Source organism: Elephas maximus, chromosome 3 (assembly GCF_024166365.1).
Source record: "Elephas maximus indicus isolate mEleMax1 chromosome 3, mEleMax1 primary haplotype, whole genome shotgun sequence".
NCBI lineage: Eukaryota > Metazoa > Chordata > Mammalia > Proboscidea > Elephantidae > Elephas > Elephas maximus.
Genome location: NC_064821.1, coordinates 135,547,092 through 135,573,912, shown reverse-complemented (window position 1 = coordinate 135,573,912; position 26,821 = coordinate 135,547,092). Strand labels below are relative to the sequence as shown.

The 26,821-nt window shown below is 36.8% G+C and overlaps 1 protein-coding gene across 1 annotated transcript in view; it reads left to right on the top strand.

Annotated features, from left to right (window-relative positions):
* COL24A1 (collagen type XXIV alpha 1 chain) overlaps window positions 1-26,821 on the top strand; it is a 362,779-nt gene that overhangs the window by 11,791 nt on the left and 324,167 nt on the right. The window contains exons 4-6 of the mRNA XM_049875555.1: window positions 3,172-3,225; window positions 18,363-18,416; window positions 22,017-22,070. Of these exons, the coding sequence (XP_049731512.1) occupies window positions 3,172-3,225; window positions 18,363-18,416; window positions 22,017-22,070 (162 nt within the window). The remainder of the gene's footprint in view (window positions 1-3,171; window positions 3,226-18,362; window positions 18,417-22,016; window positions 22,071-26,821) is intronic.

Here is a 26,821-nt window from a genome sequence, read left to right as displayed (position 1 = left end):
TACTTTCTTTGGAAACCTGCCTATATCTCCAAACTTTGCCTGCCTTTGCCAATTCAACAGAAGCTTGGGAACACGTGCAGGCTTGAGTATAAACAGCCAGCCAAAGTGTTCACTGTGAACGTGCCTAAGAAAGATTATCAAATTTGTAGATTAGTGACTGTTCTTGAGCTACTTGTAACATTATTCTTAGTTATAAAGTGATCTCATCTGTAGTTGATAGTCCAAGGTGAGGTTCATTTGTTTGGGGAAATGAAGAAGAGTGGGCTGCCTAAAAATAGTGCATTCCTGGATTACATAGTGGAAAATACTGGAGCTGTTAACTAGAAAAAAAAAAAAAACTGCCTTGAGGAATAGAGCTGCCTTAAGGATCAGCAGTAGTTTCTCACATTACGTGGGTCTAACAAATGATTTCTTGCTGCTTAGAATTAGATTCTTTCAAACTGAAAAAAAAAAAAAAAAGTGGATTTTTATTAACAGCAAGTTTCCTTTGTTCAGTGAGCTGGAAAATGAAAGTGATTATACATTACAGTGACAAATTCAAATGCCGTTTATATAATTCACTAATCCATTTTTTTATCCTGGTTTTTATTTATCATAAAAGAATATATTTTAAATAAAGAAAAATCACACAAAATATTACTTTAAAAACTGTTCATATTCACATCAGACTTTTGCCCACATTCCAAGACAAAACACCAAACCCATCACAGCTCAAGCTAAAAACCGACTCATAGCTTAAGATAAATTCTCGCTGGGCCCTAGCTATTATTTAACACTTTTTTCTTTATAGTTGATGACCTATCACATCCCTCCTCACATAGTCTCTGCTAAACCTTGCCCACTCTGCTCTAGCCCTGCAACCATTCCCGTCCTCCTACCTCTCTGCAAGAAGACCTTGGACCCTCCTTTTCTGAGGGAGTGATTCCGTCTTTGCACAAAGTCCATTCCCTCTCCATTCTAAGGCTGCTCTTTCCCCATAGCGTGACCTTCAGGTTCTGACTCTCCAAATAGCCTCACAGTTACACCGCCTCCTTCCGTGATTTCTGTTTCTTTTGTGCATTTATTTTGCTCAGTTTTTCTTCCCTTAAGGAGGGAATCGTATTCCTCTTCTTAAGGCTAATTATTCCCTTTGTGTTCCTAATTTCATCTCCTTTAATCGATTCTCTAACTAAAAACTTGCACCTTGACATTTTTTTTTTCTCCCTAGGTTTATTGGATATAAACAAGATATCCCTTTTTAAAAAAATTCCAAACTTTATTGATATAATTTTTCCTCAAGTTATTTTCCTGGATCACTCTTACACTACTGTGTTTTGTGAAATAATAGTTAACACCTATTGTCCTTGAAAGAGTCCTAGTAGTACAGTGGTTAAGCGCTCTGGTGCTAACAGAAAGGGTAGCAGCTCAAACCCACCAGCCACTCTGCGAGAGAAAGATGTCGCAGTAGGCTTCTGTGAAGATTGCAGCCTTGGAAACCCTATGGGGCAGTTCTACTCTGACCTAACGGGTCCCATGAGTCAGAATCGACTGGGCAGCAATGGGTATGGGGTGTTGTCCTTACATCTACATCAATAAAAAAAAAAAAAAACAACTTTTTTTTTAATTCACCCATTAATCCCCATGAATTTTTCTGTCTACTTTATTAAAATTTATTTGTTTGAAGGTTACCAATTACATATGCCTTGAAATCTAACCTTTTTTGCTTCATTTTCATCTTGCTAGACATTCCTTCAACAGTTGCATTGCTGACCATACCTCTCATTAAAGATAAGAATGTAAAGCAGTAACACAGTTCCTTGCACATAGTAGGTACTCAGTAAATAGAAACAATTATTGAAGTCTGATTGTATAATTTACTAGGAAAGTGAAATAAAACTGACATTCATCGAGTGACTAATATGTGCTGTGTACTGTACTTGTAATAGAATAATCAGTCCCTTTTCAAGAAATGTACAATCTTAGAAATAAACAGCAGATGTCATAATGTAGTCCAGTAGCAGTAAAACATTTAAATAACAGATTAGAACAGTATAGGAAATATCCTAGGGCCATATATGATTAATTAGCAAATTAATTTTGCATGTAGTCATTTGTACAGAAAGGAGCACTGGTGGTACAATGGTTAAGCACTCGGCTGCTAACCAAAAGTTGGACAGTCTGAACCCACCAGCTGCTCTGTGGGAGAAAGATGTGGAAGCCTGTTTCCTTAAAGATTTTACAGCCTAGGAAACCCTGTAGGGCAGTTCTACTCTGTCCTATAGGGTAGCTATGCATTAGAATTGACTTGACTGCAGCAAGTTTTTAATTCCTAGAGAAGACAGTAGGAAGATTTAAAAATAAGGTAGGATCTGGATTGAGCCTTGAAGAATGATCTGGGTAGTTGTGCAAATGGTTAAGAGTTTAGCTGCTAACCTAAAGATTGGTGGTTCAAGTCTACCCAGAGGTACCTTGGAAGAAAGTCGTGGCAATCTACCTCTAAAACTTCAGCCATTGAACCCTAGGGACACACATGGAGTCACCATGAGTCAGAATATATTTGACAGTAACTGGTTTCATTTTGGTTTATGAAGGTAAATGAAATAAGTTTTTAAGGCTTACAGAATAGCATAAGCAAAAACCCAAGTGCAGAAAGGCGTGATACATGTTCAGAGGACAGTAACTAAACAATTTCACTTTGTAATTTTTAGGCTTTTCACTCTACAGCTTTTAGAAGTAGCACTGAACAATATGCTGCTGCTGGAGATAGGGGTGGTGAATAAGGGAAGTAAGCACCTTGTTTTGAAGCAAAAGATGAAAACCACAATTCTGCTCTATAATTAGTCTAGCTATCTTTTCCAAGACTAAAACATTCAAGATCTCAGAAAAGATAAAGAACTTTGTAGAAATAAGGTGGTATTCATTTTAATGAAATTATATTATGTAATATTTATTTTGGAGCCCTAGTGATGCAGTGGTTAAGAGCTATAGCTGCTAACCAGAACTTCAGCAGTTTGAATCCATCAGTGGCTCCTTGGAAATCCTATGGGGCAGTTCTGCTCTGTTGTGTAGGGTTGCTATGAGTCAGAATCGACTCGACAGTAACAGGTTTAGTTAGTATTTATTTTAATAGTGTGTCTGTTATTTGTATTTAAATCTGTTCTAAAAATGATTTGAGTTCTTTACTATTTTCAGGGCATACCAGGACCACATGGAAATCCTGGGTTACCTGGATTACCAGGTCCAAAGGTGAGTAATTACTAATGAGTATCACATGATTTTCCTGACATTAAAAAGAAGATCCTTGACAACAGCAACTCAAAAGATTAGATAGGAATCTCAGGTGGCAGTGAGTTAATGGAGGAGGAACAACTCAGAAAAGGAGGGTGAGAATGGTTGTACAAATCAAAGAATGTAATCAGTGTCACTGAATTGTACATGTAGAAACTGTTGAATTGGTTATGTTTTGCTGTGTATATTCTCAACAACAGCAACAAAGTAAATAAAATGAAAGAAAGAAGGTCCTTAACTTTTAAGGCCAATCTTTGGATACAGAGGATCTCTATCATCTCCAGAAGGTCCCTGGGTGGCACGAATGGTATGTGCTTAACTAGTAACTTAATGGTTGGCAGTTCAAACACATGCAGCAAGCAGTGCTGTAAAAGAAAGGTCTGGCAGCCTATTTCTATTAAGATTACAGCCAAGGAAACCCTACGGAGCAGTTCTACTCTACAACACACGGGGTTGCTATGAGTTGAACTGACTCAGTAGCAACGGGTTTTGGTATTTATTCTTTCAAGCTTTATTTGGGGACTTTAAGTATATTTAGTCTGGTAAGAAGATAAAATAGCTGTAAAGGCCTAACTTATATTTCTCCAACTGGCTGAAGTTATATTGTGCTTATGTTCCTGCTAATAGACACATCTTCACAACACCGAGGAACACAGGAAAAAAGGAAAGGGGAGTATTTCCCTGCATTAATATATTTGGTATATGGCTATAATTTTGAATATTTATAACTATTCACCAATAGAATGTTTTATGAACCTGTATATGAGGAATAAAAAAAAAAACCTTCATTCATTTTGCAAGCAACGTATTAGACCTCTTAGAGATTTAATATTATAAGTCTGAACTTCAGTCTTTAATTCATGTTTAATTTAACAATTTGATAACTGTGTCCAAATAGCCAATATTAACCATGATTTGTTTTAACTACAGATATATTTGGAGGGCATTAGATTTGTGACAGGTGTTAAAAATGAGCACTGTGTCCCAATTGTATCAAATAAAGTTTGTAGGGTATTGTTTTGTGAAATGATTTGCCTAGGTATTTAACATACATTTCTAGAGTAATCAATAATAGCAGAACATTCAAGGTTTGTGATTTATAATCCTCTGATAAGGCTGATTCGAGACAATGGAATAAAATGCAGATTGCTAGCTCTTGACAATAAATGTTAACATCAAATCACAGGATATATTTCCCTTCAGGGAAAAGAAGATTCCCTTTAAATTAAGGGACTTTGGGATATAAAGACAATTTCAGCCGTTTTGCTTTTGTCAAGTGTTGTTTCGCAAGAGTGACATAGCTAGAATTATTGGCCTGTAAGGAAATTGTTGTGCAAGAAATTATCTGCCCATCTCAAAAGAGATTTACCCGCATCTGTGAAAAGAACAAATTAAAGTGATTTCAAGTTTATTCGGTTGGGGGGGTTCCTAACTGAAATACGAAATGTAGCACATTATGGAAACTTTATACAAACATTTCTTTATATGTTACCTTCAAAAATTTGGTAAATGTGCTTTAAAAATTATTAGAACTAAAAAGTACCTTATATCAGTTAAATGAGGTAGGGCACATTAAAGCGCCTAGCAAAATGTTATTCTTGGAGGAGCTACCTATGAGGTAACTAGGCCAATTAGAAATACAATTGTTACTGAAAGTATAGGATTTATTGTTTGTTAAGTAAAACAAACATAGCCTTTTGGCTCTTATGAATGGGGGATATAATGGAGAATTACTAAGTCCCTGGCAACATGGACAATGGAATTTATGGGCAAAATAATCTCGAGCTATAGAAGCTAAATATCATCCTGAAGTTCCTTCAGTATCAGTAATTTCTCCATATAGTTTTGGGGTTAAGCCTGGAACAAGAATGTGTTTATACTGAGTTGATCTAGCACCTTTAATCTATTAATTTCATGAGATGTTTGTGTTGAAAATATGACCAACAGTGTCCTATGTGATATTACAACAAAGGACTCATTCAGCCTCTCTGCCATCTCCCAGAGTATGTTCCCAGAATATACACAGAATATGTTCCCAGGACAATAATATCCCATAGGATATTATTGTTCATAAATTAGAACTCTATTAATTTTCAAATTTACCATATGTTACTTGATTTAGTAGTAGAATATTGCGACAGCACTGGCTAATATTGTTTGGTGTGTAATCATTCTGATTGATTGATACAAAGAATTCATTGAAGTTTAGGCTCAATGTGTGATATTCTTCTGAGAAGGAAAATACCTTAAGATAGCTCAGAACTAAATTCTAAGGGTATTTTGTTAAAACATTCTGAATCGGTACAAAAACTAATCCATTTTATTTTCTGTTACACTTTTAAAATTAGTCTTTATCATAAAGAACAAATAAGTAGTACTCAATTCTGTTCAGGCAAAATGAGCTATCACTTACGGGTTTGTTTTCCTTCATAAAATCTTAGTTATTTGAATGCAGGGCCACATCTTATTTATCTTTGCAGTTGTGCCTAGCCTAGTGCCCACCATGTGATGGGTACTCAATAAATGTTAAGTTGAATGAGTGAGCGGACTTATTAGTAGTGAGGCACTGGCTTCGTAAGGGAAAAAGAAGTAACTTATTAAGCATTTAATTAATATTTGCTAATTATGTTTGGCATCTCATCCAGTTTCATCTCAATTAAGAGTACTATGAGGGTAAGTTTTATTACCTTCTACTTTGCACAGAAGAAAACAGACCCAGAGAGGAAAGTACTTAACCAAAGTAAAGCTTGTGTTGAGTTGGATTAAAAATTGAATCTGCTTTACTCTTTCCCTTACACCAGGTTGTCTCTCCCAACATAGTAAGGAACTCTTTCATTAAACTCCATCTTAAGGGGGAAGAGTTGGAATGGTGTGATCTTAAAGGCTTTCTGAGTTTATTTAATAATGGCACTAAAATAGGCCTATCCCATGGTTTTAGCTTATCCTGTGAATACTGATGATAATATATAAACTCCAGGAAGAGTGAAACTGATTTCTAGTCCTTGAAAACTGTCTTTAAACTGTTAAATATTAAAAGAATAAACTGGGTGATATTTTGAAGAGACTTTAGACTCCGTTATCTTCTTTGAAGTCCTTTGAAGGCTGTTGGTTTTTGTTCTATAGGTAATTAAATAACTGGCTCATCACCTTAAACTTGTACAGCTTTGGTTTTATAATTTTTTTTTAGGATAGATTTGTTTCAGTTTTGCTGTTATTGCTAATGTGAATCCATTAGTCAGTCCAAGAACATAGTATTTGCTTCTAAGGTATGGCCCTTCCTGAATTTCAACGGAAAGGTATATACCAAGGCATTTGTCACATCCCTTCAAAATGATGTGCTTAATCTCCAAATTATTTCCCCTATGGTAGGCAGTAGCTGAAATTCATGCTCAATTCTTTCAGTCTTCCAATTGTTGCTTTCTGCTGCACTTTTTGGAGTTTCCCCTAAGCAAGAGCATGTCAGGATCAGCCAACATTTGAAGAGAGCTTATATCCAGATTTTGGTGGAAGCTTTCTTTTTTCTAGGGTTTTCTGTCTTAATTTCCAGTCAACCAATCTGGTAGTCGCACACTCTGTTCTCTAAAACCTTCAGTGAACAGGTCTGTGGTTTTCTGCTTGAATTCTAGCTGTTCCATGCGGACTCGGGAAGAAAGAAGAACTGTATAAGTGTGCACTCACACCCAGTGTGCTTGTCTTCTTTAAAGGGTCAGAATCCTCTCTAGCATATCGTATTCTGGGTTGCTTTCCTATGCATTCAAATAGTTTTTCTATGCATTTTTTCCTGAGTTGATAATTGTTATCTGAGGGAGGATTAGTCCAATACATGCCACTGTGCCACTATTGGAACCAGAACTCCTAAGAGTTTGTTTTTGGACATACTCAATTTGAGATGACTTGACATCCAAGTGGAGATATAAAAGGATACATGAAGTTGGAGTTTCAGAGAGATTTCAGAGCTAGAAATATACATTTGAGTCATCAATGTGTATGTGGAATTTAGAGCTATAGACCTGATGAAATCATTTAGGGATGAATGTAGATGGAGAAGTATCCAAGGACTTAGTCGTGGGGCACTCCCAAGTTTCATAGATTAGGAAGAAAAAGAGGAACAAGAAAAGGAGGCTGAGAATGAATAGCCAATGAGGTGTGATAGTGGTAGGGACAAAAGACTGATTAGAGTAGGTCAAGACAGAATGAAAGGAAAGAAAGTATTCAAGTTAACACAGATAACTTTCTAAGACTTATTCTCTAAAAAGGAACAGAATAATGGAACAGAGAAGAGAGATGTGAACTCAAGGGAAGTTGTTTTTAAAGATGGAAGAAATAACAGCATGTTTACTTGATGATGGAAATTATTCTGGAGAGAAGTAAAAATTGAAACAATTTCATTAAAGACAGTACACCAATAATGTCCCGATGAGACAGAATGGTGGAGTTGGTATTTTAATGAGGGAAGGCAGTGTTTTAGAACAGATTTTGGTGAGGCAGTGGATTGGGCTGTGAAAGTTTGTGAAAGTTGAAAGCAAGGTCATCATCTGAGAATGAAGAGAGAAAAGTTATGAAATTATCATCTATGAAAACAGGAAAGTAAATTTCATAAGGCAACTGTTGGACACATCAAAAAAAAAAAAAGGACCAAACAATGTTAGAAGTCATGAGTTTAAAATAAGATCCATCAGCATCTTCTATTTTCTTAGTCACATTCTTGTGCTAGGGGGTTGGTAAGAGTAGGTGGGGAGTCTTGATTTAAAGAATTGTAAGGTGAGCTTCTAAAATAAAGAGAGAGGGGCAGTGGAGTTATTTATATATGCAATGTCAGACCACGGTATTTAGGCTGGCTAAGGAGGGAAGTAAGGCCACGAGGGGAATACCAAAACCAAACCAAACCCGCTGCTGTCGAGTTGATTCTGACTCACAGTGACCCTATAAAACAGTGAAAATATAAGACGATCCACAGATTAGCAGTTTGTCTGGGTCAAAGAATTATTTTTTTTTTATAATTTTTATTGTGCTTTAAGTGAAAGTTTACAAACCAAGTCAGTCTCTCACACAAAAACCCATATACACCATCCAGGTGGGTTGAAACCAATTGATGCATTTTAGATGGCTGCTTGCTAACGTTTAAGACCCCAGATGCCACTCTTGGGATGCAGAATGTATTCTTAATAGATTTTATTATGCCAATTGACTTAGATGTCCCCTGAAGCCATGGTCCCCAGACCCCTGCCCCTGCTATGCTGGCCTTAGAAGCATTCAGTTTATTCAGGAAACTGCTTTTGGTTTAGTCCAGTTGTACTGACCTCCCCTGTATTGTGAGCTATCTTTCCCTTCACCTAAAGTAGTTCTTATCTACTATCTAATTAGTGAATGCCCCTCTCCCACTTTCCTCCCTCCCCCCTCTCATAACCACAAAAGAATGTTTTCTTCTCAGTTTAAACTATTTCTCAAGTTCTTCTAATAGTGGTCTTATACAATATTTGTCCTTTTGCAACTGACTAATTTCACTCAGCATAATGCCTTCCAGGTTCCTCCATGTTATGAAATGTTTCACAGATTTCCTCACTGTTCTTTATCGAAGAGTAGTATTCCATTGTGTGAATATACCATAATTTATTTATCCATTCATCCATTGATGGGCATCTTGGTTGCTTCCATCTTTTTGCTGTTGTAAACAGTGCTGCAGTAAACATGGGTGTGGAAGTATCTGTTTTTGTAAAGGCTCTTCTCTAAGATATATTCCAAGGAGTGGGATTGCTGGATCGTATGGTAGTTCTATTTCTAGCTTTTTAAGAAAGGGCCAAATTGATTTCCAAAGTAGTAGTACCATTTGACATTCCCACCAGCAGTATATAAGTGTTCCAATCTCTCCACAGCCTCTCCACATTTATTGTTTTGTGTTTTTTGGATTAATGCCAGCCTTGTTGGAGTGAGATGGAATCTCATTGTAGTTTTGATCTGCCTTTCTCTAATGGCTAATCATCGTGAACATTTCCTCATGTATCTGTTAGCTACCTAAATGTCTTCTTTAGTGAAGTGTCTGTTCATATATTTTGCCCATTTTTTAATTGGGTTATTTGTTTTTTTGTAGTTGAGTTTTTGCAGTATCATTTAGATTTTAGAGATGAGGAGCTGATCAGAAATGTCATAGCTAAAAACTTTTTCCCAGTCTGTAGGTAGTCTTTTTACTCTTTTGGTGAAGTCTTTGGATGAGCATAAGTGTTTGATTTTTAGGAGCTCCCAGTTATCTAGTTTTTCTTCTGCATTCTTAAGAATGTTTTGTATACTGTTTATGCCATGTATTAGGGCTCCTAACATTGTCCTTATTTTTTCTTCCATGATCTTTATCGTTTTAGATTTTAAATTTAGGTCTTTGATCCATTTTGAGTTAGTTTTTGTGCATGGAGTGAGGTATGGGTCTTGTTTCATTTTTTTGCAGATGGATATCCAGTTATGCCAGCACCGTTTGTTAAAAAGACTGTCTTTTTCCCCATTTAACTGTTTTGGGGCCTTTGTCCAATATCAATTTCTCATATGTGGATGGATTTATGTCTAGATTCTCAATTCTGTTCCATTGGTCCATGTATCTGTTGTTGTACAAGTACCGGGCTGTTCTGACTACTGTGGCAGTACAATAGGTTCTAAAATCAGTTAAAGTAAGGCCTCCCACTTTGTTCTTCTTTTTCAGTAATGCCTTATTTATCCGGGGCCTCTTTCCCTTCCATATGAAGTTGGTGTTTTGTTTCTCCATCTTATTAAAGAATGTCGCTGGGATTTGGATCGGAATTGCATTAAATGTGCAGATTGCTTTTGGTAGAACAGACATTTTTATAATGTTAAGTCTCCGCATCCATGAGCAAGGTATGTTCTCTGACTTACGTAAGTCTCTTTTGCTTTCTTGCAGAAGTGTACTGTAGTTTTCTTTGTATGAATCTTTTACATCTCTGGGAAGATTTATTCCTAAGTATTTTATCTTCTTGGGGGCTACTGTAAATGGCATTGATTTGGTGATTCCTTCTTCGATGTTCTTTTTGTTGGTGTAGAGGAATCCAACTGATTTTTGTATGTTTATCTTGTATCCCAATACTCTGCTGAACTCTTCTATTAGTTTCAGTAGTTTTCTGGAGCAGTCCTTAGGGTTTTCTGTGTGTAAGATCACGTCGTCTGCAAATAGAGATACTTTTACTTCTTCCTTGCCAACCTGGATGCCCTTTATTTCTTTATCTAGCCTAATTGCTCTGACTAGGACCTCCAACACAATGTTGAATAAGAGTGGTGATAAAAGGGCATCCTTTTCTGGTTCCCGATCTCAAGGGGAATGTTTTCAGGCTCTCCCCATTTAGGGTGATGTTGGCTGTTGGCTTTGTATAAATGCCCTTTATTATGTCGAGGAATTTTCCTTCTATTCCTATTTTGCTGAGAGTTTTTATCATGAATGGCTGTTGAACTTTGTCAAATGCCTTTTCTGCATCAGTTGATAAAATCATGTGATTCTTGTCTTTTGTTCAATTTATGTAGTGGATTACATTAATTGTTTTTCTAATGTTGAACTATCCCTGCATAAGCATACCTGGTATAAATCCCACTTGGTCATGGTGAATTAGTTTTTTGATATGTTGTTGAATTCTGTTGGCTAGAATTTTGTTGAGGATTTTTGCATCTACGTTCATGAGGGACATAGGTCTATAATTTTCTTTTCTTGTGCTATCTTTAACTGGTGTTGGTGTCAGGGATATGGTGGCTTCATAGAATGAGTTTGGTAGTATTCCGTCCTTTTTTCTGCTCTGAAATACCTTTAGTAGTAGTGGTGTTAACTCTTCTCGGGAAGTTTGGTAGAACTCTGCAGTGAAGCCGTCAGGACCAGGGCTTTTATTTGCTGGGAGTTTTTTGATTACCTTTTCAATCTCTTCTTTTGTTATGGGTCTATTTAGTTGTTCTACCTCTGTTTGTTTTAGTTTAGGTAGGTAGTGTGTTTCTAGGAATTCATCCATTTCTTCTAGGTTTTCAAATTTGTTTGAGTACAGTTTTTCATAGTAATCTGATATGATTCTTTTAATTTCAGTTGGGTCTGTTGTAATATCACCCATCTCATTTCTTATTCAGGTTATTTGCTTCCTTTCCTGTTTTTCCTTAGTCAGTTTGGTGAGTGGTTTATCAATTTTGTTGATTTTTTCAAAAAAACCAGCTTTTGGTCTTGTTAACTCTTTCAAGTGTTTTTCTGTTTTCTATTTCATTTAGTTCAGCTCTAATTTTTATTAATTGTTTTCTTTTGGTGCCTGTGGGTTTCTTTTGTTGCTCTCTTTCTATTCGTTCAAGATGTAGAGATAATTCTTTGATTTTGGTGCTTTCTTCTTTTTGGATGTGTGCATTTGTTGATATAAATTGGCCTCGGAGCACCACTTTTGCTGTGTCCCAAAGGTTCTGATAGGAAGTGTTTTCATTCTCATTGGATTCTCTGAATTTCTTTCTTCCATCCTTAATGTCTTCTAGACTCCAGTCTTTTTTGAGCAGGGTATTGTTCAGTTTCCAAGTGTTTGATTTCTTTTCCCTGCTTTTTCTGGTATTGATTTCTGCTTTTATGGCCTTATGGTCAGAGAAGATGCTTTGTAATATTTCAATGTTTTGGATCCTGCTAAGGCTTGCTTTATGACCTAATATGTGGTCTATTCTAGAGAGTGTTCCATGTGCACTAGAAAAGAAATATAGTTGGTTGCTGTTGGGTGGAGTGTTCTGTATATGTCTACGGGGTCAAGTTGGTTGATTGTGGCATTTAGATCTTCTGTGTCTTTATTGAGCTTCTTTCTGGATGTCCTGTCCTTCACCGAAAGTGGTATGTTGAAGTTTCCTAGTATTATCGTGGAGCTGTCTATGTCACTTTTCAGTGCTGATAAAATTTGTTTTATGTATCTTGCAGCCCTGTCATTGGGTGCATAAATATTTAATATGGTTATATCTTCTTGGTGTACTGTCTCTTTAATCATTCTATAGTGTCTTCCTTATCCTTTTTGATGGATTTAACTTTAAAGTCTATTTTGTTGGAAATTAATATTGCCACTCCTGCTCTTTTTTGATTGTTGTTTACTTGATATATTTTTTTCCATCCTTTGAGTTTTAGTTTTTTTGTGTGTCTAAGTCTAAGGTATGTCTCTTGTAGGGAGCATATAGCCGGATCTTGTTTTTTAATCCATTCTGCCACTCTCTGTCTCTTTATTGGTGCATTTAGTCTATTTACATTCAGGGTAATTATGGATAGGTTTGAATTTAGTGCTATCATTTTGATGTCTTTTTTGTGTGTTGTTGACAGTTTCTTTTTCCCACTTGATTTTATGTGCTGAGTAGATTTTCTTTATGTATTGTCCTTTCCTCATATTTGTTGTTGATTTTGTTTCTGCTGAGTCTCTATTTTTTCCTTGTATTTTATTTGGATGAGTAGGATAGTTTTTCTCCTTTTTGGTTACCTTATTATTTACCCCTATTTATCTAAATTTAAAACTAACTTTTATTTCTTTGTATCGCCGTATCTTCCTCTCCATATTGAAGGTTATGATTACATTTCTTAGTCCCTCTTATTATTTTAATGTTGTCTTCTTTTATATAATAACATTGCTGTTACCCTCTTTTGAGCTTTTTTTTAAAGTAATCTTGCATTGTTTTTTTGGATTTCCCTGTCTGGGTTGACTTCCGGTTGCTCTGCCCAGTGTTCTAGTCTTTGGTTGATACCTGATATCATTGATTTTCTAACCAAAGAACACCCTTTAGCATTTCTTGTAGTTTTGGTTTGGTTTTTGCGAATTCCCTCAACTTGTGTTTATCTGGAAATGTCTTAATTTCACCTTCATATTTAAGAGACAGTTTTGATGGATTTATGATTCTTGGCAGGCAATTTTTTCCTTCAATTTTTTAAATATGTCATCCCATTGCCTTCTTGCCTGCATGGTTTCTGCTGAGTAGTCTGAGCTTATTCTTATTGGCTCTCCTTATAATTCTCTCTTTATCTTTGGTTTTGGCAAGTTTGATTATATGTCTTAGTGACTTTCTTTTCAGATCTACCATATGTGGAGTTTGATGAGTGTCTTGGATAGATATCCTCTCATCTTTCACAATATCAGGGAGGTTTTTTGCCAACAAATCTTCAAGTTTCTCTGTATTTTCTGTTATCCCTCCCTGTTCTGGTACTCCAATCACTCGTAGGTTATTTCTCTTGATAGAGTCCCACATGATTCTTAAGATTTCTTCATTTTTTTTTTTTAATTCTTTTATCTGATTTTTCTTCAAATATATTAGTGCCAAGTGATTTATCTTCGAGTTCAGAAATTCTAGCTTCTAGTTGCTCAGTTCTGCTCCTCTGACTTTCTGTTATCTAATTCTGTAGTTTTATTGCTAATCTTCTGAGTTTTTGATTGCTGTCTGTCTATGGATTTTTCCAGCTTATTAAGGTTTTCATTATGTTCCTGAATAATCTTTCTAATTTTTTCAGTTGCATTGTCTATGTGTTCCTTGGCTCATTCTGCCTATTGCCTCATTTCCTTCCTGATGTTTTGAAGGGTTCTGTATATTAAACTTTTGTATTCTGCATCTGGTAATTCCAGGAATGCACTTTCATCTAGAAGATCCCTAGATTCTTTGTTTTGAGAGCCTGTTGAGGTGATCATGGTCTGTTTCTTTATGTGACTTTATATTGACTGTTGCTCCGAGCCGTCTTTAAGTTATTGTACTTGTTTATGCTTGTTTATTATGTCATAGCTGCTTGCTTTGTTTTGTTTTGGTATGCCCCTATGGGTTGCTTGAGTGAGCTAGCTTGATTATTTTCACCTTTGGAGCTCTGGTGTCCTGTCCCCAGCTGGCTAGAGCTGTTATCAGGTATATCAGTCTAGGAGTCCATTCAGTTTTCTTGTATGAATTCAGCTCAGGTTTTCAGGTAGCTGATATCAAATGTGTGGTATAGGCTCTGTCCTACAGTCTTAGAGGGGCAGAGGTGATTGGCATATATACTGGTATCTGATTGCAGCAGGGGGTCATGCTCTGAACAAGGCAGGGGGCTGACAACTGAACCCCAAGTGTCTGAGGAAAACGCATCTTTGTTCCCTTGAGTATGCTGGTGGGTGGGTTCTGCAGATGGACTATGGGCACCCAAAGTTTTTGGTTGTAAGGGCTGGGAGGTACCAGTTATCTTTGGAACCCTGTCGCAAGTGGCTGGGTGATCTGAGTGGAGCTACCAGTCCTTAGGTCCCTGATGTGGGTAGGTGAGGACCTTGTTTAATAGGCAAAGCAATGTCAAACGTCAAACACCCACCTCTCTACCGCACAGCTGAAATGGTTGGAGTTAGCCAGCAAGGGCCTATTCTCCCAAAATAGGCCCACACAGGCCCATGCAGAAGGGAAAGGTGCTCAAGGTACACGACGATTTATGCCTGGACAGGATCCACTTCTGTCCTGAGCTCTCCCAGTTAGATGGAGCTAGCAAATTATTTTTTCCCCCAAATACAAATTTTTTCCTTCCCCAAGGCTGGGAGGATGACTCTAGGTGCTCACCAGGGTCTATCTCATGCCGAGGGATTCAGCCGCTGAAGCAGGCTTGGGCGGGGTGGGGGGCACGGTAAAATACACGCAAGTACTTTGCTTTTGCGGAGAGTGCCATTCTTCTCAGTTTCCGGAGGTGTGAGTAGGCTGTGTGGGTGGCTGCTTCTTCCTGAGGAAACTGCGGCCAAGTGCTAGTACCAACCCGACGCCACCACCACTCCGGGAATGGTGCCTCAGGGCTCCCCACAATTCAGGTCTGGTAACTCCTCTCCACTTCTGAACGGCCTCTTCCTTCCCCTGCCCCTCAGTTCATTGTCTAAGCTTGCCTTTGATGCTCAGGGCTCCCAGCTTGTCACAAATATACTCGTTTCACTTGTTTTTTTGGGTCTTTGTTGTAAAGAGGTCTCGCTGGAAGCGTCTGTCTATTCCGCCATCTTGGCTCTGCCTCCTGAAAGAACTATTAAAAGTTGTGGGAGCCCAGAGAAAGTTAGGTAAAAAGAGGAAGTGTTTGTTAGAGAGTATAACACTTAAAACTGAGATTATGGAGGTCATGTCATTGTTAGAAATGGCAAAGTCAAGGCTACTGAGAGACGTCACATTCTAGGATCTACAAGGTACTCACATGTGATGTCCAGTTTCTAGATAGCTAGGAGCCATTAGAAAAAGGAAACTATAATTCATATGAATTGTTTCATTTCTGTCATGCTCTTCTGATCAGTGCCTGAACACATGTTAGTATGTGGAAAGGAGCTTTTATTACTTAGAAAAAGAAGCAAACAGCATGCAGCAGGAAAAATTCCATGGTCAGCAGCCCCCTCCCCCCTCCCCGACTCAAAACTGTCCAGGCAGAGATGATGATTCTTCCACACGTACACCACTTTGTGTCTTGGGTGAGGGGCTAAATGGGACAGTCACATGACAGGCCAGTCCCCCTGGCATCTGGAAGCTGCCCCTGTGGAAAAAGAGAGCTCTTCCATATATGCCCTCCACCTGGCATTGTGGGTGAGGGTCATAATGGGAGCCTGCCTTCTGCTGGTGTCCCCCTGGTCAGGTAAGTCCAGTTAGATGGGCTGTAAGCTTATGCTTATGCTACATGTGCCCTACCAGCACCATAGCTGAGGAGACGGAGAAAAATCCCTCCCCAACCATTGTATACCATTAGCCTGCGTGACCCATTTAATTACATCCAGGTTTTTCCTCTCCTGCCCACCCTAGGGGGAGGTGCTGAGACAGCTTGGCACCTAACCAAGAATTGTATCTCTTTACTCTGCTGACATTTAGACAAACCATTAGGCTTTGGGGGGTTGCAGTGGTTTGTTCCAGAAGCCCAAAGATACTAGCAAGTGGAAGAATGGGGAAGACATGGCCTACAGGCTTGACCAAAGGACTGCCTCATTGCAACTACCCACATGGTGCTACCTCATAATCATGTCATTTAGTATTTCCTTTGTGGCACTTTCCTGAATTTTTTAAATTCCAAATCCCTTTTTGTTAAAATTTTGCTGTACTGTTAATAGTTCACTTGAGTTGTGCTCTTTGCTTTCTGGATGGCAGCTACTGTAGTTATTTTAATAATGATTCTCTTTAGTTTTGTTATTTTTAATACTAAAGTCTTTATAATTTATAGAGAATTTGATCCTAAATGTTGTGATGTGTTACTATTTTTGTGTCAGATTAAATGACTTGCTCTGTTTTCTGTCTCCAAGTCTCAATGCTCTTTCCACTATATTGGGCTAATTTTAATCTGATGAACCTATTCTGTTAAATGGTCTAGTACCTTAAAAGTGTCCCTCCCCAGACAAAGGGCCTTCTGGAGTTCCAGTAATGGTTTAAAAGAGTTATTCTGAAGATTTCAGGCTCAGTAGCAGATTAGTAGGATAGGTAGGTCTTCTGGAATCCTTTAAATAACATAGTGTAAGCAGCTTCCTTTTCCTCTTACTTGTCATGGATTGAATTATGTCCCCCCCAAAATGTGTTATCAACTTGGTTAGGCCATGATTCCCAGTGTTGTATGATTGTCCTTCATTTTGTGATTATAATTTTATGTTGAGAGGATTAGAGTGGGAACGTAACATTACCATCACTCGGGTTACCTCCCTGATCCAAGGTAAAGGGAGTTTCCCTGGGGTGTGGCCTGCACCACCTTTTATGTCTCCAGAGATGAAAGGGAAGCAAGCAGAGAGTTGGGGACCTCATACCACCAAGAAAGCAGCACCAGGAGCAGAGTGCGTCCTTTGGGCACAGGGTCCCTGCACATGAGAAGCTCCTCGACCAGGGGAAGATTGATGACAAGGAATCTTCCTCCAGACCTGACAGAAAGAGAAAGCCTTCCCCTGGAGATGACACCCTGATTTTGGACTTGTTACTTACTAGACTGTGAAAGAATAAATTTCTCTTTGTTAAAGCCATCCACTCGTGGCATTTCTGTTATAGCCGTACCAGATAACTAAGACAATACTCAAAGGAATATATAGCTCCTTTAACAAAGGCAAGTCCCCATAAGTATACAGAAGTCAGAATTGAGGGTCAAAGTCAATTATGACTAATAAATTAGTTAATATTCCGTTTCATTCTAGCCCTTTGATTTGAAAAGGCAATCAAGTAAGACTAAGAGTGTGTTGGGAGTCATAGAGTTGATACAAAATGAGGGACAAAGTGAATAAAAGCTTTTGGAGCATTCTTTAAAGCAGAGAAGTATACCTTACCTCTCTAACACGTTTTATAAATTCTAAGTATATTACCTATATTTTTTTTTAGATGAAGATTTGAGTTCTTATATATTGAAATATTACTGGAGTTATTTCTGAGGTTCCATAATTTTGTAGCCAATGATCTAAAATTGTAGACTTGGTGGCAAAAGTGGTGGTGGCTATGGAAGAGAAGAGGTGAGACCAGAAAACTATCTCTTCCAAATTGACTCAAAGGCAACTAACAATGTAGAAAGCAGGACTTTTTACCAGTGTCAACTCATTCCTAATTCATAAAATGAAAAGACTTGCTGGGAAACATGCAGGATTCTTCCCTCTGTCTTCCTTCTTTTGTCAGTCATTTTGAGTGCTAATTTAAAGCATCCCTGATTGTGTGAAAGAAGACATGACAAGATAAAAAAAAAAAAAAAATTTTTTTTTTTTTTTGATTCCCCTATTTCCTATAAAGTGAAAATAGCATTTAGAGCTATCTAGGAAGAGAGACATTTCTTCTTAGTTGAGAATGATAATGAAATCAGAACTTTAATTTTATAAAATCTCAGTTGTGAACCCTATATATTGTGAGCTGTGATAAAAATTTGAAAAAGAGATACTTTGCTAGTATGTATAATTAGAAAGATTATTTTAATATTGTACTGAAATACTTAGTTGAAACCTAATGTCATATCTCTCTTGAAACTTAAAAGATAAAAATGCCCAGACTATGAAAATATCTATTTTTATAACACTATAAAAAGAATTTTGGCAATTAAAGATATCTTTTTCCTTTATTTTTTCTTTATTATGGCATTTGACCATCCTTACAACCAAAGATATGTGATATACTGCATGTAATTTATGTTTCACTAAGTGTTTTATAACTTTTATTAGGGCCCCAAAGGAGATCCAGGATTCTCCCCAGGTCAAGCTATTTCTGGAGAAAAGGTAATTATTTGTCCATAAAACAAAATAATGGTAATATATTTAAAATTTTTTTAAATTATTTTTGTCTTTTTAATCTACATTTTATTTGATGTAAGACAGAGAATGTATCTGAGAACTATTGGATTTTAATGAAAGAAGAAATATTTGAAGAATTAAGTAAATTATATCATCAGTTTAACGTATTGATTTAAATCATAACACTAACTGCTTTTACTGAGTGTCTGCTGTGGCCTGCATGCCACTTAGAGCTGGGTGGGGTAAGAAACTAGAGCAGAATGTGGTCCTAACCCTGAAAGATGTTGCTGTTCACACACACAAACACACACACACTACAACACGTAAATTCCTCTGCCATTTTATAACTTTTTAGGGTTGTACCACATACTTAATCTTGCTTACGTTCCATGGCAGCTCACTGTGACAGACAGTCATCATTATTTTCCAGTTGAGAAAACAGAATTGGGAGATCTAAATGACTGATCATATGGATAGTAAGTGGCAGAGTTAACACTAAATTCAAGCCTTTTGACTTCTATACCAGTATGCTTTTCATTTTATCGTGTTTTCAGACATACACACACACATATACACACTTAAGTAAAAATGAGCTAGTATCTTAAAGATAGCAATAGAATCTTTATTAGGAGTAGGGTGCTGTTTTCTAGTGAGGGTGAATATGTCTTTAGGAAGATATCTGGTAAGCTTTGTTTAAACTAAAAAAAAAAAAAAAACTATTGCCATCTAGTCAATTTCAATTCATAGTGACCCTATAGGACAGAATAGAACTGCCCCATAGGGTTTCCAAGGAGTGGCTGGTGATTTCAAACTGCCCACCTTTTGGTTAGCAGCCTGAGTTCTTAATCACTGTGCAACCAGGGCTCCTTGTTTAGACTAGTACTTGATAAATATGATATAATTATAGGATGTTTTTGTTTATGTGGTATATATTCACAAACTTTTAAAAATCCCTGAACAATTTTTGGTGATTCATGTGTTGAAATCTGATATTCTAATTGGCTTACAGAAACTGTTGTAAACTTAAAAAAAAAAAAAAATCAAATTAATGGACTCTACAGATGTTATACTAACAAGTAAAACCTCAAAAGTGTCCTTATATAGAATTTTAGGAATTTTGTTGCTGTCATAGAACTGATTGCACTGAGTTTAAATAATTTAGAAAAGGAATAGACGTTTATTTCTAGAAACAGTATTTTCATTAGTCCCTTAGTTACTGCAAGGAAAGAGTTCCTGCAATCTGAGAAGGAAACATCAGTGCTGTCCTTCTGAATATAGGACATTTGATTTCTTAATTTAGAAATTGGAGGCCCACTCTGTTTTGGTGACTGTTTAAATCAAACCCTAGCTTAAACATTTATATCAAATACTTGGTTGTCTCTGTCCTTGTGACTTCTCTGTACAAAATATGCAGTGGTTCAGTATGGGAGTTGAGGCTTAGAATTATGTCCATCTTTTTTTTTTTTTTAATTTACTTATATACTTATTGTGGTTAATACCATATAGGAGAAATGCAGAAATATGTAGAATTTAATAATATGTTGCCAATGAGTTTTAGGTGAAATCCAAATTCTAAAATTGAAAAATGTATTTCTAAAATGGTAAAATTTAAAAACGATCTCTAAGATATTGTATTTGCAACAAATGGGTCCAAATTTCTAGTGAAGAAACATGAGACTAGTTGCACACATACAATATGAATACAAATAAAATTGGCATTCAAATAAAATATGAACATTAAGTTGGTGGGTATGAAGGGGGATTGAGAAGAAAGTATATTTTATTTTTAACTATTCAGCCATTTTTACGATAAACATATGCTCAGTGATGAAACAATAAAATACATGGGCTAGTCCTCTACCTTGTAACATCCATAAAGTAATATCTCTTACACAGCCTGCAGAAGTGTTTAAGCCCTTTTGGGATCTAAATAGCACATATAAACAGCTTTTAAATGGTGGCAATTTTCTTCTTCTGTTAGACAAGTGGGTAACGCTGGTGGCATAGTGGTTAACAGCTAGGGCTGCTAACCAAAAGACAGGCAATTCAAATCCACCAGGCGCTCCTTGGAAACCCTATGGGGCAGTTAGTTCTACTCTGTCCTATAAGGTTGCTATGAATCAGAATCAGCTCGATGGCAACGGGTTTGGTTTATAAATGGGACATTATTATTATTATTATTAATTCTCATTTTCCAGATGGAGGAACTGTGAAGAGAAATTAAGTGATTCACCCATGATTAGAGCTAATGGAAGGGAACCAGCCTCAGGTCTCCTGTTTTCCTAGTGCAGTTTCCTTTTTCTGCTATCAGAGTAATTGTTGTGTGCTGTCCAGTCGATTCTGACCCTGTATGGCAGAGCAGAACTGCCCCATGGGGTTTACTAGGTTGTAACCTTTAGGGAACATAACAGGTCTTTTCTTACACAGACCTGAGCTCTTAACTGTTGTACCACCAAGACAATTAAAAAAAAAAAAAAACTATATAAACTGGTTATCCCATAACAAATGAAAACCATCTTAATAAAATTTTGATAAGAAGCATTAAAATGAATATTAGAAAAAATGGAAAAATGTTCTATTGTTAATAATCAGAAACATCCCTTTCTCTTCTGAGTATTTAATTTGATGACCCATTAAATAATACAGTGAAAATTAAACAATATAAATAGTTACCAAGGGGTTGATTTAGGGTTATTATCTCAATACTTTTTTCTCTTTAAATAGTTATTTTTCTTTCGAACACAATACATTTCCTGCACACACAATGAATCTGTTGAAATAGAAAGAGGGAAAGTGAGGTTAAAAAAAAAAAAAAACTGCACCTTGAGTAAACTGCTCAAAATGATCCATGCTACCATCTGTTTCTGATTGTGTGTGTGTGTGTGTGTGTGTGTGTGATGTCACACAGCCTCCTCTGTTTCTCTTGTCACTTCTAAGGTCACAGGCCACAGATACTCCTTCCCCCTCACGGGTATACTTTCTCCTTCCTTCCCCAAAATGGCCTTATAGGCCCTCATCAAGGTGGAAGCAGGCGGAAGCTGCAGTTGTGCCCCTGGGGTACAGGTGTGAGTATAGTCCAGGAAGCAGAAGTGCCCTTTCCCCACTGAGCCACGTGAACCTGGCTGACCTCACTCCACAGGTCCTGCCCTGAGAATCCCACTTAGGAGTCAGAGCAGGCTGCTGCTCCTCAGGAAAAAGAGACTGCCTGATCCCTTCACAGCTGCCTCATAAAGTGCTTGTAGAATTTTTGGAAAACTACTTTAGCTTTTAAAACAAGGTAGACCTTCATTGATGGGAATTGGTGAAAGTAAGGGCATTCTTGTGAAAAGAAATTAAAAGAAAAAGGAACAGGGGCATGAGGTGGGAAAGCACAGCCCAAGTATTTTGCACTGGAAGAGATAGGAGCTGAGAATCTCAAATAAAGCCTAAAAAGGTCTGAGAAAGAAGGTGGCTTGAGTCACATTGTGAAGGTCGGAAATGAATGCAGTAAAAGCTTCATGTCCAAGATGCAATCCTGAAGCGAGGGAACTCTAATTTTTAATTCTTTTTCATGACATTAAACCTCTATTTGTGTTTTGTGTATAGGGTGATAAAGGACTTTCTGGATTAATGGGTCCCCCTGGTATGCAAGGTGATAAGGTAAGATGTGGTTTACTTGGACGTAATTGAATGTTGTATGGATCTGGGAGATCTTCAGCTACTACGATCTCGTTTTGAAGTTGAGCCTCAAAGCCAGTGTTTTTAATTGCTTTTCTTAGCAAAAGGAAATTAGGATGCTGTCCTAATCCATGAAAGTGGTACCCAGAAAATGTACTGTCTTATGAAAAATAACCTTTCAGTTAATGATGTTCATAAAACTCACACATAGTCAGAAGGGAGTTAAAGACACTGATAGAATAATAAAGAGGAGAATTTCCTTCTTTTGATTATGTTAGGGAAATAGTATGTTTCTAAAACTTTGAAGTCACCTTTTAACTTCTATATGTGCAAAATGAGGTTCACCTGAATATAGGTAGTAAACTTGTATTTTTTTAGGGGATCTTAAATTTATTTTATTTTATTAGAAAATAATAATCTCTGCCATGGCATATATCCAAATGTGAGGCATGAGAGTATGGTGGAGGTGAGGGTTTGGGATAGCCAGTAGCGAACAGTGGTCATAGAACCAGGCTTTTTCTGATGTAAAAACAAGTACTAACATTAACAGCTATTATATTATTTCATAAAATTATCATGCAGCTTCCTGAATTAATACAAGTGTAATTTTTCCTGTCTGTTCAACTTGTCTTTTTTTCTAAATGCTGAGTTGTTATTTTTCTGCAGGGGGATAAAGGAGACCCATAATTTCTTTCTAAGAAAAAAGAAAAAAAAAACCAAACCCGTTGCCATTGAGTTGATTCCAACTTATAGCAACCCTACAGGACAGAGTAGAGCTAACTGCCCCATAGGGTTTCCAAAAAGCGGCTGGTGGATTTGAACTTCTGACCTTTTGGTCAGTAGCCAAGCTCTTCCCATTGCCATCGAGTCAATTCTGACTTGTAGAGACCCTATAGGACAGAGTAGAACTGCCCCATAGGTTTTTCAAGGAGCACCTGGTAGATTCGAACTGTTGACCTTTTGATTAGCAGCCGTAGCTCTTTAACCACTGCACCACCAGGGTTTTCAGCCAAGCTCTGAAGGGCCCCAAAATATTGGCAGTCAGTATTTGACTTGATATGGATATCTGAATATACATAATAATGTGCTGTGTTTGTGTCTTAGTGTGTTAAATACCTTTATTCATGGGAGATTTAGGTTGGAGGTGATATAAAGGCTCTGGTTACTTGGTTCAAATCCCACTGGCCATTTTGTAGGTACGTGATCTTGGACAGGTTGCTTAACTTCTTTAAGCCTCAGGTGCCTCATCTGTAAAATGTAGAAAATACTACCACTTCATAGGAAGTTGTTGGAGGATGGAATGAGATAATCCACATGATGCATGCAGTACTGTACCAGGCAAATAGTAAGCCCTTAATAAATATTCACCCTGGTAATGCAGTGGTTAAAGCACTCATCTGTTAACTGAAAAGTCCGCAGTTCAAACCCACCAGCCACGGGAGGAAGATGCAGCAGTCTGCTTCTGTAAAGATTACAGCCTTGGAAACCCTATGGGGCAGTTCTACTCTGTCCTGTAGGATCCCTACGAGTTGGAATTGACACGATGGCAATGGATTATCAGCTATTTATCTGGTTTTGGAAAGGTTCCTGAGCTCTCTTGCTTTCCTTCATAACCCCTGCTAAAGGGCTAAAATGTAAAATGATGAAAAAGATTTTGATCTCATGAGAGTATTTTCCTTCCCATGACTACATTATTATTCTTAATGGCCTTCAGACTAGTCTTCATCCTAGACAGTAGTTAGAAACTGATAATTCCGTTGAGGTTGCTGGTTGTTCCTGTGGAGGCACGAAACTGCAGAGTGATCGGTTCTAACAGAATTGGTCTTGATATAACGTCAAGAATCAGTTTATTGCTACTCAGTATATACTCTGAGGAAACTGTACTGACATATAGCATCAAACAGAATATCTTATAATACAGAAATGGTCTCAATTATTTGATATGAAATATACATTTATTGCATCCTAGGCAAGGATGCTGCATTTCCAAGAAAAACAAACTAATAATTACTTTCTAAGGCATTTCCTCAGAAATATAATTTAATTTGATAAGCCTGCCTTTAAGTGATGCCTGTGGTTCATGAAATGAGCAATCCAGAAAGGAAAACACTTAATTAAATGTTAAGTGGTTGTTGTGTAGATGAGACATGATACCTCTAGATAGAAAAAATTATTTAGAGAGAAAAGAAAAAAAATACATTGATTCTGACTATTAAAGCATATTGCCTTTTAACTTTGAAATTGTACTTACAGCAGAAGATATTGGCCTTTCAAAGATCTGCGTACATGTTTTATGTGTCTTGGCCCATCAGTATTTTAAAATATTATGAAGTTAATTATATCTTTTTATTTGTTAAACTATTTTATGAATTATTTTTATAACTATTATTACTTATATTAAAAGTAGGTATTTTATTATGTACGATATTTCAGTTTTTCCTAAGTACTCTCACTTTTAATCTTAGAAAAAAAAAAACCCCCTTTGAGACAGATACTATGTTCAGTATTTAATAAATGAGGCAACTTTGGTGTAAAGGGTTAAGTCACTTACCCAAGGCCACACAACTATTAATTGGCAGACTTAGTACTCAAATCCAGGCCTATTTGACACATATGAGTGTGCTGTTAATAACTTTGGACACTGCTTCTGCATTAATTAATTGATGTTTGTTAGACATCGGTATTTCGTTATGTTTGACTATCTCAAGCATGTATGCAAAAGGAAGCGAAATGTTTTCATGAAAGTCAAGAAAACAAATATTGGATTGGATGACAGATAATGACTTCATAATTCTTCCTCTGACAAGTTCTGGATATATTTAAATTAAATATGTTTAAATTCAAGGAATTTAAAGCTAAAATGGCTGCAAGAAAGTTGTGTGGAGCACACTGACAATCTATGAAAACTGTTGAGACGAATAAAAAAAGATTAATGTATAAAAAGTTCTGAAAGTTGTTGTTGAGACAGAAACAACAAAACAAAAGCAACACTATTTTCTTTCCTCTTCAGTAGATTTTTTGGTATTTTTTTTTTCTTTTTACCTCTTTTTTTTGTCTTCCTTATTTTTTTTTTTTAATTCACTATTAACATCTTTACCAAACTACTTGTTTCCCCAGGTTGACTAGTTATATTGCTTCAGCTTAGCTGCGTTCATGTAATTCTTAGTTTCCTAGGATCTGAGCTATATTTTCACTTCCCACTAAATATCTAAATTTTGCCAAAGAGCAGAAAAGTTGGATACAGAGTGTGCACTGGGTTGGATGGGAGACAAGAGTTATAATTCAGAACTTGGATTCAAGATGTATCTTCAAATTGGCTTTTAATATAGTTGTTAAGTTGCTATATTAAAATTGAAAACCTGCTAATTAAAATTGTAAGAACATCGTTGGTGAAATCAATCAAAGCATTTTTTTCTAAAATCAAGAGGATAAGCTAGATGGAAGCAATTAAGCACATCTTAGCATGACGGTATGTTGTTACTAGGTGCTGTCGAGTTAGCTCTGACTGAAAGCGACCTCATGTATAACAGAACAAAATATTCCCCAGTCCTGTGCCATCCTCACAATCATTGCTGTGTTTGAACCCATTTTTGTAGCCACTGTGTCAGTGCATCTCCTTAAGGGTCTCCATCTTTTTCTCTGACCCTCTATTTTATCAAGTGTGATGTCTTTCTCCAGTGATTGGTCCCTCCTGATATGTCCAAAGTAAGTGAGACAAAGTTTTACTATCCTTGCTTCCGAGGAATATTCTGGCTATATTTCCTCCAACACAAATTCGTTTGTTCTGGTAGTCCATGGTATATTCAATATTCTTAGCCAATACATCAATTCAAATGTGTTAATTCTTCCATCTTCCTTTTTCATTGTCCAGTTTTCACACACGTATGAGACAACTGAAAATGACAGGGCTTGGGTCAGGCACACCTTAGTCATCAAAGTGACTAAACAATTATGAAATATGCACAAATTTTGAAACAGATTTTTATGAAAGATAAATGACAGTATTTTATGAATAAAAATATTAACTACTATGGTTTTAGCCATAATTATAAATACTTATAAATGTAAATCAGTATGAATTCTTATTCTATTTTGATGAATTATTTAAAAACATGTTTCCATTACATAGGAGGTACACAGTAAAAATCTGTATAATGTTGGAAACGATAAGAGAACAGAATGCATTGTGATTTATCAATCACTCAAAAAGTATGCAATTTTTATAAACTTTAAAATAAGGACAGCAATACTACAGCAATACTGAATGTCAATAAGAATAATAACAACAACAAAATAACTCAAGATTTGCATAAAATCAGTGCCTGAAGGAAGAAATATGGGGAGTTCTACTGTTCTACAGTTAACTTTACAGATCATGTTGTCATTCTCTCTATAAAAATCTGCAAAGCTACAGATTAGTTTGAAGTGGTTCTCATTCCAAGTATAGAACTGAAAGTCTAATGCAACAGCTACTGCTTAAGGGCTGTGCAGTCATCACTCTTACGTCTCCTCTGCAATCTCTGTTCCCACTAATGGTAGGGAAGCTGAGAACAAGACAACGCAGTACTGAGCTCCCCAAAGCAAGCTGATGGTTGCCAAAGTAGTGTAATTTGTGGCACACTGAAATATTAAAGATGTATCCAAAAAAATATTTTCCTCAGTCTGGCTCTGGTGATTGAAATTCCAGTATTAGTGATAAATTCATTTGCCTAAAGTATTCCATTTTCCAGAAG